The sequence below is a fragment of the Anomalospiza imberbis genome, chromosome 6 (assembly GCF_031753505.1).
Source record: "Anomalospiza imberbis isolate Cuckoo-Finch-1a 21T00152 chromosome 6, ASM3175350v1, whole genome shotgun sequence".
NCBI lineage: Eukaryota > Metazoa > Chordata > Aves > Passeriformes > Viduidae > Anomalospiza > Anomalospiza imberbis.
The window spans coordinates 52,674,455-52,693,613 of NC_089686.1; the positions used below are offsets into that span (position 1 = coordinate 52,674,455).

Consider the following 19,159-nt stretch of genomic DNA (forward strand, 5'->3'; position numbering starts at 1 on the left):
ATCTACAAGGATGAACCTTAGGAACACCAACATTTTACTTATCACAAGTGTAGAAATGTTTATTTATTCCTAAATTAACACTTGAAGAGAAGCCTTAAGAAAACTTCTCTTCTGGAAAAGATAACATGTCCAAGTATGATTATTTGCTAACTTTGAAAAAGTATGGCTGATGGATGAAAGCATTTATAATGTGAAATATTGAACACAACATCTTTCATTAAAATAATAAAAAGAACAGCAATTTTGGAGCTGTTTTTAAGATAAAATATGTATTTAAAAAAACCTAACATCATTATGAGGCAGCTACATGGGTTTATTTCTAATTCAATATTTCATTAAGAGGAGCTTTCAAAATGCATTATCTTTGAATGGCATTCCTTTTCTGAGCTTCTCTCTTACCTTTCACTGAATTTAGCTGTTACCTGCTGCAGAGTCCTTGGTAATATTGCCAGGACCGTGGCTCTGACTGTGGATAAAGGGAACACAGATCTCTGCTGGTTTATGATGTAGTGCTGTTCTCAGGGGATACAACCATAGCTCTGTAACCCCTGAAATCTCCTGGGTACCACTCTACAAAGAACAAACAGCTTCTTCTGTTGTCAACTTGCTCCTGCAAGGTTCTGACACCCAACAGCTCCTGTAGGGCCAGCACCAATTTACATGGGATTACCTCCATTTTAGTTCAAGTGGTCTGATTATAATCAGCAGAAGTTGCATAGAGTCACAGAGTGGTGTGAGTTGGAAGCTTAAAGAGCACCCATTTCCAACCCCCCTGCCATGGGAAAGGACACCTTCTACTAGAACACTTCCAGGGATGGGGCACCACGACTCCTCTGGGTATGCTGCTTTTGCCTCCCTACCCTAACATGAAAGAATTTCTTCCCAATGTCTAATCTAAACTCACCCTCTGTCAGTTTGAAGCCTCAGAATGAAGCAGTTTCTCAGTATTTCTCCCAGGCTACCTGTCATTACATCTTGTTCTTTTCAGAGCACTAAATACAGTTCAAGAGGCAGTAGTCATCATTGTCTTTTTTTTTTTTCCCTTTCTGTAGAACACCAGGTCATTTCCCTGAAATACAAAATTCTTCAAGTAGCTGCTGGTATTCCTGAGTATGTTAAAATACCTGCGGGTGTCAAAGAACCTCTCTGCCATGATGTCCATGAGAGGATGTAATGAATGTTCCTCAGAATCCAAGAATCCCTTACAGCAGAGTGTCCTCAAAGGCATTGATCTGCCCTGATGGAGTCCAAGGGGCCAGGGAGTAGCTGGAGAGCAGGGAAGGTGGCACTGACTTGGGTAAAAGTCCTGAATCCTGCTGGCCAGGTAGACTCCCAAACTGAGAAGTGGCTTGCTTGTTACAAGGCCTCTCATAAGCCACTGAGGGGAAGAGCAAATTCAGCAGTGTCTTTAAAGAAACATCCTTACACCCACTCAGGCACACTCCTTAGTAGCCTGTTCTGCTACTCTGCATTCTAAATAGAAATATCAGTATAGTTTCAAAGAGTAATTAGAAGGAAAAAATTAAAAGGCTTGAGTAATCCTAGATAAAGCAGTCTTTTTTAACTTCAGTTAGTTCTAAACATCACAGCAGCTGCTACAGCAGTATAAGAAGAATTTTGACTTGTTTTTCCTAGTTGCTTTGGCATGTTGGAGCAAATGACTGAGCTGCTGCTGTTAGCCAAAACCTGTTTCCCCAAATGTTTAATTCTGCTTTCTGTGATTATTTTTAATCTGCATTCTCTTAAGCTGTGTTATCATATGTGAATTCTGGCTGCATATTTTTTAAAATAACTTATTTGCAACTGTCAGAGATACCTTATGAATAAGTTATCAACCATTCCTAAGAGCTATAGCTGCAAACATTAAAAAAAAAAGTACTAAGTCTGTGAACATTTTCTATTAATATATCTATCAAATGAATGCACGTAGGGTTAAGAAAACAGTTCCTTTATGTTAAAAACAACACCACATTACTTATATTTTCTTTAATGTTAACATGTCAATGGCAGCTTTTGAACTGATTGAAATGATCTTTTAGGAGAGCTTTAATTTAAATAAACTGGTTTTCTCCTAAGAGATCTCAAGGTTCTTTGGGACCATCCCACCAAACCAGTGCACAAAATTTGCTAGTGTAATGATGGAAAGCACAAAGGAGAGTGGAACTGCAAATTTTCAGTTTTCCTTAGAGAGAAGCAGAATTTAGTAGCATAATAAAAGGAAAAAACACTTCTTGCTGAGAGGGACACTAGATCGTCTGAACAGCAAGATTTTTAAAGGGCTGAGTGCTGCCTTTCAAAAGAGGATTGTGTTGTTTTGAGGAATGATGACCAAAAAAGACTATAGATGAAATTCTCTGACTCCAGAGAGTCAGGGAAGTGGTCAGATCATTGCAGATTCAGGCTATGGAAATAAATTATTTTTTAACTTTTTTTTTTCAGCAAAAAACCATGACATTAAGTCAAGAGGCTGATGACTGGTGTATTATTGTAAGCAATAACAAGGATGGAATAGGGATTGTATTGTACCTAGGCAATATTTAATTAGGACAGATTTTAGGGAACAACCATGTTTGTGGGCAGTTTACTACTGTAGCTGAGAAACAGATAGCAAAATGTTGTGATCTCCTTTTGAAAATAATCAATTGCTTCCTTGAGTGTGAATGGTGAAAGTATTTAAGCTTAATACTGTTGAAATAAAGACCAGGAACCTTCCCTTGAATTTTTATTTTTGTCCTTCTCAGGAATCCTACATTTGTTTGGGGCTGGTCTGCACTGGAAAGTGTGACTGTTCAAGTGTGATTTACATGCGAACGTGTGTTTTAAAATATTTGTTTAGTTCTTTAACCTGATAGTTGTACAGTTTCCGTCTCTAGAGCATCAGTTAAATAGACAGCACATTTGGAATATTGATAATCATAAAGAGGGTATATCAATGTAAAGCAGTTTTATGCTGTGTGCAGAGGAAGAGGCTGCACCATTTTAATGATGCTGTAAAAGTCAAAGTGATAATACTTCCTGATATTATTATGTTGATAGTTATTTTATTGCCTTTGGATTCCCAGATGATGCTACACCAGCCCTAATTTATGAAGGCATTTTTCACTAGTTACTTACTTAATGACATTAAGGTAGTATTTCTCAGCCTTGTTGAAAGGGACGTTTTTCTTTGGCTTATCTGCTCTTGTTTTGGGCTCTTTTCCTCCCTCTGAATGGGCAGGAGCTCCATCCCCAAGGCAGAGTTGTACTGCTGTCCTGCCTTGGAGGAGATGAATTGCTGCTGGTAAACAGTTTTAAGGCTAGCCTAAACATTTGCTGCCAGTAATTAGTCTCTTCTCACTCAGGCAACTGGGGGATGCTGAGCTGCTGCCAGTTCATGGGGAGCTGCTGACTGCTGTGTAGTGCTTTATGGCTCCCTGAGGGTTCTGGTGCAGAATTTGAGAAACCAGGCCTGTGGTAGAGGTAAAAACCGGGTGTGTGGTATGTTAGATGCATGCGATGTATGAGAAAGAAGACAGGCAATGGGAGGGTGAAAAGGAAATATAGAAAGGCAAGTGGAGCTGAAATCAAGTGAGTTTGACTGTGGAAAGGAGATAAGAGCAGGGGAGGGCAGAATCAGGGAGAATTTGGAGAGTAAGCAAATATAATGGACAAGAAGCATCTAAGTCAGTGAAGTGAAAATGGCACGTGTTCATTTTAGCATAAGCATAAGGTGGCTGAAATTTTAGGACCTGTCTCATGCTCCACTGCTGCTGTTCTCTGCTGTTTTGGACACTTCATTGATATGACTCCATCAGCTTGTGAATGTACTTTAAGATTTGACATTACTTAAATAGTAACACTCTTTGATTTCGCATTTTTAAAAATCCTGATTATGTAGATCAGGGTCTAATACCGTTCAAGTCAATGCACAGTACTGGCTTGAATAAAAAGAGGGGAGGGGAATCATCCCCCATGTTAATAATCATGAATTAGACATCAAAGTTTTCTGCAAAGCAGGGGGTTTTTTTCCCCCATTTTTGATTTTCTGCCTTTGCTTCCCTACAGAGTTCCCGAAAATTCTAATTTCGTTTGGCATAGTCCCCAACTGGAAAGTGAGTAACTGGGAGATAGTTGCAAATAGAGTAATTGATTATGATAAAAATACTTAATTTGTTATGGCTCTGGAACACTTCATAGTTTGTTTTATTTTGTTTTGATTTGTATGTTACTGTCTTTCAGTAGTTAAACTGAAAACAAAGCCCCAAACAACAGGTGATGACGATACTAATGTGTAAAGGGATTATTTTTAAGTGCGTGGAAAGAGTGGTGTACAATTCCAGAGGCAGAGAGTGCTTTGTTTCAAAATTGCTCCCTCATAGCTATTACAGGACTAACAGTTTAAAAAACAATAGGTCCATTTCACCTTGGGCTGAATGGACAAAACTCCCATTGCCATTCATAGGTATTGTGCCTTCTTTACAGCTGAAATTATTTTGGTTTGATGTGACTTACTGGGGAGGACAAACAGTAAAGAGATGCTCTAGTTGAGATCTGGTGTCTTGTTGTCATCTTTAAACATTACAGATATTTAGTAATAGGATTCTAAATCAAGCATAAAGAGAGTTAAGTGGTTTGGACAGTTTCTAAAGTACATTTGCAGATGAGAAAACCTCTTTCCTTGGCCATGGTTGAACACTATTTTATTGTTTTCCCCTCCCACCTGGTTTTGTTGGTTAGTATGAGGTGATCCTGTCAGGTGCTAAGCAGGCAGCTCCACTGAGATACTTTCCTTGTGTTTTACTCACAACATTGCTGAGTGCACTGGCACAACCAATGACAGATATTATCTTTTATTATTGCCTATGAGTTCACATACCCTGTTTATTGCAGTAGAGTCATGGAGATAGCTAATTAGCTATGGGGTGTGTGAGTAATGCTGTCAGGAGAGCTCTGTACTGATAATGAACCCTGAACTGGATGCTTAGGAGACACTGGAACTCAGTTGGGGTACCAGTCCCTTCCCAAGCCAACCCACCCTTTAACACACCAGACCTTGCTGAAAACTGGAGCCCAGATGTCTCTGTTGGTGCAAAGTGTGAACTGATGTAGATGGAAGCTGGTGATATGTGCGTGATAATTATGCTGTGTCAAGTCTCATTTTAAAGACCATAAGTATACCTTTTTAAAAGAAAAACAAACTACTTCACCAGCCTAGAGAGAAGCATAAATCATGTATTTTTGTCACCTCCAAAGACCACTAGAAGATGAGCTTTAATATTTCAAACGCGACAAGCAATCCATACACATGAATCACAATTTGAGCTCCATTACAGCTGAGCTGATATATACCACTGTGCGCTTTATGGGTTTTATTCTAACAGTATTAAGTAAAAACCTAAAGCTTTTTGTGATGAATATCTAACCTTTTACAAGTATTTGTAGCATGGTGGTCCAGAGCAACAGATTTAGTGTTGCCCTACAGGCTTTAATAAGAAAATTCTGTTGCCAGTTTTGACCTCTCAATATTGTTCTCTCTAAAGAAAATGCATGTATTAGTGGAAGGCTAATACTGCAAAGGTAAAAGAAAATCTGAAATGCTGAAAGGGTTTATGGAAAATGTAACCCTTAAAGATTGCAAAGACAGTTAAATAAATGAAAAAAGTTTGAAGAGACAAATTTTTTTTTTTCCTTCTGCTTCCTTTGTTAGGCTCAGGCTTTTTCTTCCTGGGTTCTGGAACTTCTGCAGCAACCCAGTGTGCCAGTTTTTCTCAATTCTTCTATTTATAGTCAAGTCATCACTTGAAGTCCTTAGTCTCCTTTTGAGATGTTCTTTCATGGCAGTATTTTCATATAGGTCGTGAATTCTCTTTTTATCTCTGGGTATTCTCATATTTTTTGTTGCAGCAACCTGGGCCGTTCTTGCCATGAATCTAAGTTCAAATTCCTTCACCTTTGAGACGTTTAATCCTCTCACTTCTCCTTGGGGGAATAAAGAGAAGTGTAGTGAGGGAGCAGGAGATGAAGGGTAGTGCATAAGGTTAATTTTCAGGTGAATTGGTTGCGGTTTTGGCATTCTTGCTTTCTTTGCAGACATCTTTTCATTTCTTTTCCTTTTATGCTAGAAAATTATTAGATATGCAAGAGCAAAACTCCTCAAAGCTATGCTCCAAAAGCCTATTAAAAATAGTCTGCAAGCAGATCAGTGTGAACACACGTCAACACCTGAGAGTTTCCCAAGTGGCTCATGAACTCAGTGGTGTGATAACAAGACATGTGGGAGGACTTTTCCTGGCTTTTATCTTTCATATATTGATGCTTCTGCATTTTTAAAATTCATTTCATCAAGTGTCACTGCAACTGAAGCAACAGAAATGCAAGAATGAGATAGTTTAAGGTATTTGCAGTGGTATATAAAGTATTTTGCCTCCAGGCCATTATTTCTAATTCATCCCAAGTTGGCAGCAGTCAGAAATTGCTGCCAGCTGTTTGCTGGCCAGCACGAAGAGAATTAGCTGGTAGCTCCTGCTGGACAGAGACAGATGTCTGTAACGTAGAAAGTGTGAGTGTAGCGGGCATGTGTTTCATTTCTAGAGCCTGGAAAATTGGGGTGTATCTCAACTGCAGCTGCTTCAGTTTAGGAAGGTTAAACAAGATGCCTGATTTTAGGTACCCAAGAACTCAGCATGTGCACAGTTAAACTCCCCCCCCCCCCCCCCCCCCATTCTGGGGCTGAATGCTGATGTTTTGGTGCTGTGTTTCCATAAGCACTGTGTGGAGGGAGAAGGGAGACTGTAGATGGCTGTGCAGAGGGGTGTGATAGGAGGCTGCACTGTGGGGTGAAAAAACTCATTGCCACTCCACGAGCTGAGGAGGTTCTTCAGCTGTGCTGTCAATTGATACCTTTCCAGAGTGTGAGCAATCAATAACAAAAAGAAAGGAATAGGGGAAAAAATGTCTCTGATTCATCTTTCTTTGTGTTGGACGTATGTAACACTAGAATTAATATTTTGAAAACCATGAATTATTTCATGTAAAATCTGCACTGCTAAGCAGAAAATCTGTCCTTCCGAGAAAAAGTAAAGAAAATTCTTCAGTATAATATCTGGTTTTGTAAAAAAGGAAGGGAGAAGATTTTACAGATTACAATATAACAGAGCTTTGAGATATTTAAACAGGCAAGTAAATGACAGGTTTGAGTTGCTATTGTGAAAACAGTTTTGGATTTTGGATTTGCAGCAGCAATAGAAATTGCTTAAGCAGAGACATGAGGTCAAGCTGCTTCTTAATAATGCTTTTTTTTTGCTTTGATGTGATGCAAACCATAAAATGGGCTTAGGTGACTGGTTCAGTCTTCTCCTTGTGTGACGTGGAGGTGGCAGAGAGCCCTAGCCAGTAACTCCTGCAGAACTGTGTGTCCAGGGCCAGGGCACTTCCAGAGCACTTGGTGAGTCTGGAGATGTGGAGAACTCACTGTTCAACTGGGCAGTGGAATGTGCTCCTGCACTGTCCTGGCAAACCTTGGATGGCACATCTGACCAGCACTGCAACTGCACCCAGGCTGTATGGAGTTACTATGCCTTTAAGAGTTAGGATTTTCAGTATTGTGTACTTTGACACTATTTTATGTGTTTGAAAACTGCATCAGTTTTTGGTTTTTAACACTGCAAAAAAAACCCCCAAATGTATGTGTTACTTTTCCAGAATTAAAAAAAAGAAATAATGTTTCATGAAGAACAGTGGGAAGGATCACATTGCTATGATACAGGAGTCTAAGCTCTATTTTAAGGAACATTTTTTACTGAATTTGCCTTGTTTTTTAGTACTAGTGTTTAAACAGATTGCCTTTGCGGTTGTAAATGGAATTTATTTTCTGTAATGTCATGTTATTCATTTCACTGAGTCTGACTGTAACTTCCCTGGGTGGTTCTTCCCTGCAGACATTGATGAGTGTGCTGCCAAGATGCACTATTGCCATGCCAACACCGTGTGTGTTAACCTGCCTGGGTCCTACCGCTGCGACTGTGTCGCAGGATATGTGCGTGTGGATGACTTCTCCTGCACAGGTGAGCTCTCAGGTACAGCAGTGGCACTGCCACACTTGTCTTGTGTGTATTGCCACCCTTCTGTCTAGTCCCAAATGCCACTCAGCAGCTGGCCCTTTGCCAGGATGAAATTTAGGTACAGGTAGGGTAGATAAATGTGCTAGGAAATGCCTTTCCCCTCTATGGGCCTTTTGGGATTAGCTTGGAAGGTGGCTGAAGAAGGCCACTGAGGGCTCTTGCCAGCCAAGACACAGTCCCTTCATGTCCCACATCTGCCTTCTGTGCGAGGTGCAGGGGCTGAGATCACATGTGTTGTGAGAAGAAATAAGACTTCATCAGCTGTGGTCAGTGGATTGAAACATGAGAAGTTACCCAGGAGGAGAAGCTTTCTGGATGGAGCTCAGACAACATGCAAAATGAAAACTGAAATGTATAAAGTTCTTAAATCCAGTTATTGTTAAGTGGTTTGGAAATTGTTGTTAATGCTGAGAATTAATGTCTCAAGAACTATGACATGTTGTTTAGAAAAGATAGTAAGTGATTAGCATTAGACAATGAATCTAGTTGGTGTTTTTAAAGATATCTATCTGCAAAATGAGCTCTAAACATTTGTAGTGGAAAGGAGGTGGGGCCTCGTTTCCATTTAGGGTTTTTAGGAAACCTTCTCTGGGAGTCTCAGTAAAATGTGAGAAGCTGCTGAACTGCTCATCCCAACTCTATCTAGGTGGATAACATCTTTCACTGACAACGCTCCAGAAAGTCTGATTTTGGGATTATTTTGATGGTACGCATGTCATGCAAAGGAGAAAAATATTAGGTAGGTTTATTGAAATAGATATAAATCAGCTTGACACATGTTTAGAATGGTGTTGGGTGAGCTGTTCTATGAAGTGGAAAGATGGCACAGGAATATTCAATATGAGAATGATTTTCAGCCTGGAATAACTAATGCGTGTTATCCTTTGAGAAGGTCATAGGAAATGTTGACTTTCATGATGACAGCATGTTTTTTAGCTAATATTATATACCTAATTAAACTGTAGTAAAGTCCTGCCCACCTCTTGAGAGATGCTGATACTAAATAGCTGTCGGGAAGCTGATTTTTATTTTGCCCAAAGAATCCTTATTTCTGTGTCATCTGTTTCTTTTCAGTTTTTCTTGATCTTTTACAGTGGAACATGACAGATTAAAACCTTAAATTCTGTGCTGTGTGAGGTATCAGCCTTCACAGTGATGGGGAGAGTGATTTTAATAATCTGACTCTTTCCTTTCCGTATATGCTCTCCTAATTTCCGAATGTGCCTCTCTTTCCAGCAGGGCACTATCATTAGGCATGCATAGGGTATAGAAAGCAAGGTATTTGTGATACACTGATACAGTGTGAAGTAGTAAGACATGTTGCTTGACAGTAATGAGGGAACATTCACTTAAAGTGCATGTGGACAAAGAATCCAGAGCAGGTAAAAGAACAAATAATGGAATAAGAGAGACAACTCTTTCTTGCAGGTTTATTGTCTTGCAAAAAACACTTCATTTTTGACATCAATGTTAAAAAACAGAGCAAGTGCATTACATAGATCAGGAGAAACTTGGTTCATTGCCTGTTGTATTTAGAAATAAATGTTTGCTATAATATTAAATGCAGTTAAGATAAATACTGTGCAATAGAAGCACTAATCCTGTCTTTGTATTTTGCATTATGCTTAAACAGACTTTTAGCAGTAATGGTAATGATTAAAAGAAGCAATAATAAAAAAATCAGGCAGCGAATACTTAAGGAACTTCCCCTTATACTGACAACAAATGTTTAGCAGGCACCATAGACTGTAGCTATTACACAGGTCTTTAAAATTTTGTTACTGTTTGTTCAAACCAAATAGATGAGAAATTTTCTTGTTATTGAACCATATATTTGGAGACAAATCTGAAAGTCTGAGATGGGTTGGTGTTTTGATTAAAATTGTGTATGGGGTAAGGCTCTGAGGGGTTCAGGATAAAGATGAAGTTTCAGATGTAAGTGCTTAAGGCACATGCATGGCACTGCATGTATTTTGTATACTGCTGAACCTAAAGTAGAGTTTTTCCGTAGAGCAGGAGATATCTTGTTTTAGGAAGCTTGAGTCTAGTTCGTCAAGGCATAAAGTCATTTGCAGTTGAACAGATTCTGTGTGTTGCTGGGCAGGCATATGCTTGGTGGCTGATCTCCCAGCTCTTGTAGCTTTCAAAAGGTGGAAAGTATGTGGAAGGTGTAAATCTGAAACAATTTTAAAGCTGAATGCAGTGTTTCAATTTGATATTGAGGGGGGTTTATAGTTATAAAAGGAAATGGAATGACTGCTGAAATGCTATGTCAATTTAAATTGAGCAAAATAAAATTATTTTGGCTATTGCTGAATTTTAAGTATGCTGCTTCCAGTATTTTCTTTAAAACACTGGATCTTAGTGAAATTAAACTAATTTGTACAGGTTTGATGTTGCTGAAAGTTTATTTTCCTAAACAGTTTTTGGATAATAGTTTCCAACGGTGAAGTAGGAACTTCTGTGCTTATCAATAAGAAGCTGCTGTGTTGGAAGGTGTGCTGATTACATAGAAAATGTAGTCATATGGACAGAGTGACTAAAACATTATTCTGGATGAAGTCTACAGTTATATTAAACTCTTTCCTATGACTTAAAATCAAGTAGTGATTACTTGAATAAATAATCAGTGTTCAGTCTCACATAAGCAAAAGACCTGGGATGATAAGACAGATTAGTCAGCCTAGTAATAACTTGAACCTGTGTTCACCAAGAAAGGCACATTAGTGGTTTTCTGCTTACCTAGGGCTTTGTGCACTGAATGTTAATTAACTTGTTGAGTGAAAGATGGTTTTATTAAGAAAAGTTACCCTGAAATAGGAACCTGCTTTTCAGTCTCTTCTTGTGGCACTGACAAGTTGTTTATCTGTTCTCTAGTAAATCACAGTCTTGTCCATTCTGAAACTGGCAGCAAGATTTGCTGCTCCAGATGTTCTCATTTGCTGGAATCTACTGATTTAAAGCATTTGATTGATTCTCACATGTTTTTACCCTGGTTGCTTGTTGAAAAATAAGTTCTCTTGGGTTGCTTTCCTCTAACATCGCAGTTTGGGCGTTTGCTTCAGAAGTCCATTATTTCATTCTATGCTTTTTAAAGCCTTATAAATCACACAATAAGAATATAATACTTTTATTTTTGATGGGCTTCATCTGTTCTCTGATATGATGTTAAAAATTCATGTATATGATTTTCTGTAGTTTGAAACTAGAATATATAGTTCCTGTATCTCACTGCCATTCAATCAAGTATGCTAATGCTTTTTCATCTTAATAAGCTGTAAGTTACCTGTAATAACCACATATATCATGCTGCTAGGAAGAGAAAATAATGGGGGTAGGTTTCATCTCTCTTTGCATATTGGCATTTTCTACAAAGACAATCACAATGATCACAAAAAAAGATTCCTGGCCTTTAACAGCTATGATAGCCATTTTAAAAATAATGACTAATTTAGCAATTTTCTCCTTGTGTCTGCATGGAACACCAAAAACTTCCTCAAATCCTGCAGTCATTCAAAGAATAAGTTTCATTTTATGTGGTCACTACTGGGCTTGAAGACTGTATTTTGTTTGGTTTGGGGTTTTCTTGTTTGCTTGTGTTTGTTTTTTGTTTGTTTGTTTTTTAAAATTTACTCTGAATAGTCACTGCTTATGTAAAAAAGCTTAAAGACATTGTCAAATGAGAGTGCCAAGAGATTTTTCATTCTGTATTTCTATGTGTTACTCACGGCCATTCTTCTAAATGAAGAAGCCTCCTTTGGACTTGAGAATGTCTCAGCCCATTTTGTCCAAGTTTTATCTTTTCAAGAAATAGCATGGAAAATTATCTGGCCATCCAACATGTCAGTAGTACCCATTCTGTCAAAATGGGGTGAGACTTGTGCAAGCATCCTCTTCTTCATGCACCAAAGCTATGCTGGCAGATGTTTTTCTCTGTGAAAATAATCCACCTCCATATTTTACTGGTCTGCATGATGTTTCAATAGTGGACTGTGCTTTAACTCTCTTTCAGTCCTCATTTGCTGTGATGATGTTCCCAGAATTTCTTTAACCTTTGGTTTCTCAAAGCAGTGAGTCACTAAAATATTTGTGTGTTACTTGCAAAAAGCAAGACTTCATCTACTGCAGAAACAGGAAGTATTTTCAAAACACATATTTCAGTATTCAAATTCTGTGAAAAAATAGTTGTTAGATAGAAATATATAATTTATAAGTCTTAAAATAGAAATATATTACTTAGAAGAAGACTTAGAATATAAATCTTAGTCTTGAGTTTATATTCTAATTTGATTTACGGTATGGGTAGAGAGGAGGAAGTAAGAAAAGTTAATGATTTTGACTGGTTATCCCATAAGTCCCTTCACTTCCATCCTGTGTGGTTTCTGGGGCAGTATTCAGTTTTGAATGTACTGCACTTTTCAGAACAAGCCCTTCTCCAGCATGTTATTAGAAAAGTTGTGCTTAAAGCATAGAAGAATGTAAGAGTTCTGAAAAATCTGATTTTCCAGGGAAAAAATCAGAAACCCTTTCTCCTGCTCTTCCCTTCTTCCCCACCCCTATCTGTGAAAGGCAGCTCAACTGCAGAAAATCCCTGCTATGATTGGAACAAATGTTCAAATTGATTGCTATTACTAAAATTGATGCCTTTGTATTTTTGTTGCTGGGCTTTACCTGTCTGGTTCAAGGTGGTGTAGTTGACCCCATAATAGTACTAATAATGCAGCAAGTTTTACTAGAGTGAAGTGGCAATCTGAAAGGGCGGGTCAGTGGCTTCACATCCAGAATCAATGTGTGTGTTTGTAAAAGACCTGAATAAAAGCCTTCAGGTAGGCAATTGATAATATGGTCACTCTTTGAAAGATAGTGCTGTTTTCTGAAATCGAATCTAGTGTTCTTCTTTTCCACTATTTCTTCTTTGTGAACTAAATTAGCATTCCAGAAAGCAACATTGTTATTTTTGGTGTGGCACTTGCGCTTTCAAAGTGCTGCATGGGGTCTTGGATGTTCAGGGAGGTCAGTAAACAAATGTTACAGCTGTTCTTGTGATGGACTGGGGTTGGTGAATTGATAGATTTGTCTTCTAGCTGAAAACACCAGTCTGGGGCAGCAAGCAGTGAAGACAGGTCTGTGGTAGAATAGTTATCAGGTTTGTTTTGTGCAAGAGCTCTCTTTAGATCTTGCTGTTCTAAAGGATATCATTAGGATCTTGCTGTAGTGGGGAGACCCTGTCTGGATTCCTGGTATCCACCAAAGCTTTTCTGTTGTTTCCCTCTGCAACTGGGCAGGGGAGAGAAAATATAACAGAGATTCATTAGTTGAGATAAAGACCAGGAGAGATCACTCACTGTCTTGGTTTGAAAAGACAGGTGTCTGCCAAGGAAAGCAGGAGCTTCCCTTGAAATGGAGAATGTAAACCTCCTCCCTCCAAATTACTATAATTCTGAAGTTAAGGGACTCTCGGGCAAAGATATGAGAGTAGGAATGACAGTTCTTTATCAGGGAGAAAGTAAATGTAAAATAAAAATGCAGTAATACAAAACAATACTGATAGAGTCAGAATACGACCTGACACCCTGTGGGTCAGGGTGGTGGCAGCAGTCCCATTCAATGGTGGATGCAGTCCTCCTGCAGTGACAGGTGTGGTTTTGTTGAAGCAGTGATCGTGTAGAAGGGTGGAGTTTTCTTCTGAAGTTCTAGGTGGTGTAGATGGGCCTGGTCTTCCTCTGGGAATCCAGTGGAGAAGAAAGCTGATTCTCTGGGAATCTATTGAGAAAAAGCTGCTGTGGTGTTCCAAATCTCAGACCATATCCAGGTAGGAATGCTTGGCTCCTCCCCCTGGGCAGAGCATCTCCCAATGGGATGATGTAACTTTATCAGTCATGCAGTGAGACTCAATGGCCCATTAACAGAAGATAAAAAGAAAGAGAAGAGAAAAAGAAAACTGTCCCACCTGTTTTTAACAGGTGGCCCAATTAACAGAAGGTGACTGCCCCATGTCTAATAGATGGCAATAGAATACACACCCCCAGCCACATCTTGCAACCTAAGACACTGGCCAAATACTGTCACGGGTAAAACAGACTCAAATTAGAGATATTAACTGAATTCATTACTAACAAAACTGGAGCAGGATAATGAGAAGCAGAAACAGACCTTAAAACCGCTTTCTCCCCATCCCTCCTTCCTTCCGGAGCTCCTCCCACCAATGGTGCAGGGAGGGGGAAGTGGGGGTTATAGTCAGCCGATCACTGTGGCATTGCACAGGGAGAGGAATCCTTCTCCTGCTCCAGCTTGGGGTCCCTCCCATGGGAGACAGCTCTCCATAAACTTCTCCAGCGTGAGTCCATCCCACAGGCAAGGCTTCTCCACAGAGTGTTGCAATGTGGGTCACTGTTCCATGGGGTGCAGTCCTTTAAGGACAGGCTGGTCCTGTGTTAGTTTCTCACAGGGTCACAAGTCCTACCAGGAAACCTACTCCAGTGTGAGCTCCTCTTTCCACAGGTCAGCAGATCCCTGCCGGAATTCTGCTCCAGCACGGACCTCCCATGGCTTCCCAGCCTCCTCTCAGGCATCCAGCTGCTTTGGTGCGAGCTCCTCCGTAGGCTGCAGGTGGATCTCTGCACCCCTGGGGCTCTCCATGGGCTCTAAGGGCACAGCTGCCTCACCCTGGGCTGCACTACAGTTTGCAGAGGAATCTCTGCTCCAACACCTGGAGCAACTCCTGCCCCTCCTTCAGCCCTGACCAGGGTGTCTACAGGATTGTTCCTCTCCCATATTCTCACCCTGCTCTTCTCTGTATGCAATTACATCTGAGCAATAACGTTTTTTTTTTCTTCTTAAATCTAAGAGGCATTGCTATCATTCTTCATTGGCCAGCAGCAGGTCCATCCTCAGGCTGTCTGGCCTTGGCTCTGCTGGATATGTGGGAAGCTTCTGGCAACTTCTCACAAGAGCCACCCCTGTAGCTCCCCTGCTACCAAAATCTGGCCTCACAAATCCAATACACTTGGCCTAATAACTGTGTAATTTTTTATAGCATCATAGAATGGTTTGGGTTCTAAAGGATCTTAAAGATCATCTAGTTCCACCTCCTCCTGCCATGGGCAGGGACATCTTCCACTAGACCAGGTTGCTCAGAGCCCCATCTAACCTGCTCTTGAACACTTCCAGGGATGGAACAGCCACAGCTTTTCCGGGCAACTTGCGCTAGGGCCCCATCATCCTTGCAGTAAAGAGTTTCTTCCTGATGTCTAATCTAAACCTTCCCTCTTTCAGTTTTAAGCTATTGTCCCTTGTTCTATCACTGTGTCTCCCTGTAAAAAGTTTCTTTCCAGTTCTTACAGGCCCTCTTTAGGTGCTGGAAAGTGTTGGAAGGTCTCTCCGGAGCCTTTTCTTCTCCAGGCAGAACTACCTGAAATCTCTCAGCCAGTCTTCATAGGAGAGGTTCTGCAGCCTCTGAGCATCTCTGGGGGCTCCTCTGGACTCTCCAACAGGTCCACGTCCTTCTTATGTTGGGGGCCCCAGAGCTGTACACAGTGCTCCTGGTGGGGTCTCAAAAGAGCAGAGTAAAGGGACAGTTACCTCTCTCAACCTCCTTGTCACACTGCTTTTCATGCAGCCCAGCATGTGGTTGGCTTTCTAGGCTGCAGGTGCACAGTGCTGGGTCATGTTGAGCTTCTCCTCCACCAACACACCCAAATCCTCCTACTGAAGGCTGCTCTCAATCCATTCTCTGCCCAGAGAGAACGCATTTGGGATTGCCCTGGCCTGGGTGCAGGACATTGCACTTGGCCTTGTTGAACATCATGAAGTTCTGAGGTACACACCTCTCAAGGCTGTCAAGGGTCCTCCAGAATGGCATCCGTTCCCTCTGGCAGGCACCACTCAGCTTGGTGTCATCAGCAAACTTGCCAAACTTGCCTAGAAAAATGATGAAAATATCAATTGGGTTGGGGTCATAATTATGTCACTGTTTATAGATTAGGTATCAGATATTTAACACAATAGGTTTGACTGGGACTGAGACCTCAAGTGGATCTGGAACCACTGATTCTGCTTGGAACCAATATATGGTTCCCTTCTTTGGAATCCACTCTGTCACTACACACTGAAGACACACCATGATCTTTCTGGAAGCCTCATTGTGATCTGCATGCATTTCTCCTTACTGCACATCTTCAGGACAATACTCAGGCATTTTCAGATACACTTGGAAATTGGTTGTAAGATAACCCGAACAGATGATACTTTGCTTGTGTTAACTCAGCTGACACAAGATATTTTTACGCTGATTTCTACTCAACGGAGTCCTTTAATGTCAAGTGCTCTAAGGCAAGGCAGGACTTAGCTCCTGGTGCTAAGTAGGACTCCTTTGTTTGACCTGCAGTCAATAGCAGCTCTGTTCCCAGAACTGTGAAGGGAAATGTGATTTAGTCTGAGGTGCCTTGAAATGCAGAAGCATTTGTTTCAAATCCGTTGGAGGGCTGTTGGCCAAGTTCAGCAGGAGGTAATCTGTTTACTGGTGGGCATTGCCTGCATCAGAGAGCATTTCTTTGCTCTGCAGGACAAGTCAACAGAAGACTGAAAGTGTATTAAATCAATCCAGCAAAACAGAACCTGAGCAACTCCACATCAGCTCACATCAGTTTGAGTCAAAACCTCTGACAGTCACAGAGGTTTTGACTCAAACCCCATTAACGTGGGAGAAAGCTTTAGATAAGTCCCACAGAGAGAGAACTGGTGCACTATTGCCATAGGGAAGCTCTGTTTTTAACAATACTAAAAAGGCTGACTCTTCTGTATTGTCAGAGAATGCTGTACTAACACAGATAATGTAGCTTCTCAATGCATCCCTTGAAGCCTGATAAGTATTTAATGGCTCTTTTGGAAAAGGAAAGCTGAGGCACAGAAAGTTGGAGTATTTTGCCCAAATTCATGCAAAGACTGTGACAAGCATTGGGGAGTCTAGTAAAGAGTCAGATAAATTACATATGGGAAAACCACAGACTTAGAGCAGCAAGAATTCAGTGAACAGTGAGGTTTATTTTTATAGATATTGACATTTTCACAAGAAACAATAGCAGTTTATTGAAGCACAGTGTGCATGAGCCCTGAGTAACCATGTGGCCTTCATGTTATAAATCTTCTCCTTCCTTTTTCCATACAGTTTTGTAACATCTTTTGTTGCTTTGGAGTTGAATTATTCCCCAGTCCTCTAATTTTAAATGCCATGTTACATTCTTTTGTTCCTGACTTCACCTTCATTTTACGGGCTTACTGGATTTGACTGCAACATTTTTTACATTCTTTCCTTTAAAAAAATGGTGTTAGAAAATGGAATATTATTTGCTCCTAAGTGCTTTCAATCTGAGGGAAAAAAAGTACTAAAAATGCAATATTTACAGTGATTTAAATTCCTCACTGGTAAATAGTTTAATTAAACATCTTTCTGCTTTCCTGTGCTCTAGGTGTGGATGTATTGCTAATTTGTCCAGAGTAGATGGTAATCCTTTCAAGTCTTTTTGACACATTGATTTTCTGTAACTTTATTAATGCTAAAATTAATTAAACATCTGACCGCAAATCATGCTGATCGTTGTATTTCTTGACTTAGGCATAATTAGCATTTTTACATTATTTCTTAGCTGCAGCCTTTTGTGCTGGTATATATAAACTGTCATAAAAATGCAGTATTTTAAGTTCTTTTGCCTAAATATGTTCATGCTTATGCATAAACTTAAGCATTAAGCATAAAAAAAATATTTATTTAATATTCAGTCAGGATTAATGAATGAAGTTGTCTATCTAAAGAGACATCAAGGACAAGCCATGTCTCCTGGTCAGCATTTGTCCTGAGTTCTCTTACGGCAGGATTTCGCCTTGATAAAATACGACTAAATCCATTTTTATGGTATAAGAACTTTAGATTCCTAAATGTGGCAAATCCTGCAAACTCTCAGTGAGGTGAGGGATAGAAAGAGAGCCACCACACTAATTTCTTAGTGGGAATGTGCTATCTCACAAACATGTAGCAGCTGCAGGATCGATGCCAGTGGCTGGAAGCAAAAAGCTCTCATGTTTTAGTCATCTGCTCCCACAAGAAGGTTGAATGCCTTAAGGAGTGCAGCTTGCTTTTGGGAAAGAGTTCACTCAGTCAGTTTCTGATCTTTTTGGAGATATAACTGCCAGGGTTTGTCATCTCCTTTGTCCAAACACGTAAAAAATTTTCCAATCTCTATTCTGTTTCTAGACACCATTTGTAAAAAACTCTTTGTTCTTCAGACACAGAATTGAACTCTCCTACTAAATCAAGGAAGTAACTGAATCATAGAGAAGGGCATCAGGCTCACCTATCCTCAAGGCAGGATCCATGGACTCTAAAACATCCTCTATCTTATCTGTTCTTAAAAAACACAAACCATTTCAATGAGGGAAACACTTTAATCCCCTTTTTGTGTGTCTCCCCCTTACTCAGCCATTTAGAAAGGTTTCCTTAACAGTTCCCTTAAATCTTTCTTGCCACAATTTAAGCCTGTCACCTCTTGTCATATTCTCAGTGAACACAGAGAACACTTTGACCTTTCTATTTGCACTCCATTTTAATATTTGGAATACCTTTTCATGAGGTAACCTTCTCATCTGAAACCTAAAAGCCTATTTTTAGTTTTGGGTTTGAGCAGTACAGCAGTACTCTAACTCTTCTTCTTACTTCACATCTTCTTTTGAAAAGATTCTGGGTCTTTGCCCCTAGACTTTCCGTGTCTTTACAGAAGTATTTTTCACATTGAACAGCAAGATTGTTCATGTGTGTCACGGAAGATGCTCTCAAGAATGGTCCCAGGTAAGAGGAAGTGCAATGTTTGTGAGGTTGGCAAGTCAGATGCATAAAAGTGGCTTAAACCTCCCATACTAATTCTCAGAGTCCCAGGCTGTGTTAATGTCTGCTTCCAAAGGCTGATGGAGCCAGGCCCAGTGCTGGCTGTGCTGGATAGGAGTTCTCTTTTGCCCTGCTGTGTCCTCTTTTTTCTGTTCAAACATTGTTCAGCCATACAAAGAAGAGC

The 19,159-nt window shown here is 40.1% G+C and overlaps 1 protein-coding gene across 5 annotated transcripts in view; it reads left to right on the top strand.

Moving 5' to 3' along the window:
• The window catches only part of NELL1 (neural EGFL like 1), a 282,863-nt gene that overhangs the window by 126,670 nt on the left and 137,034 nt on the right, over window positions 1-19,159 (top strand). For all 5 annotated transcript variants that reach the window (XM_068194180.1, XM_068194182.1, XM_068194181.1 and 2 more), the window contains one exon: window positions 7,917-8,042. In XM_068194180.1, coding sequence (XP_068050281.1) covers window positions 7,917-8,042 — 126 coding nt within the window. The remainder of the gene's footprint in view (window positions 1-7,916; window positions 8,043-19,159) is intronic.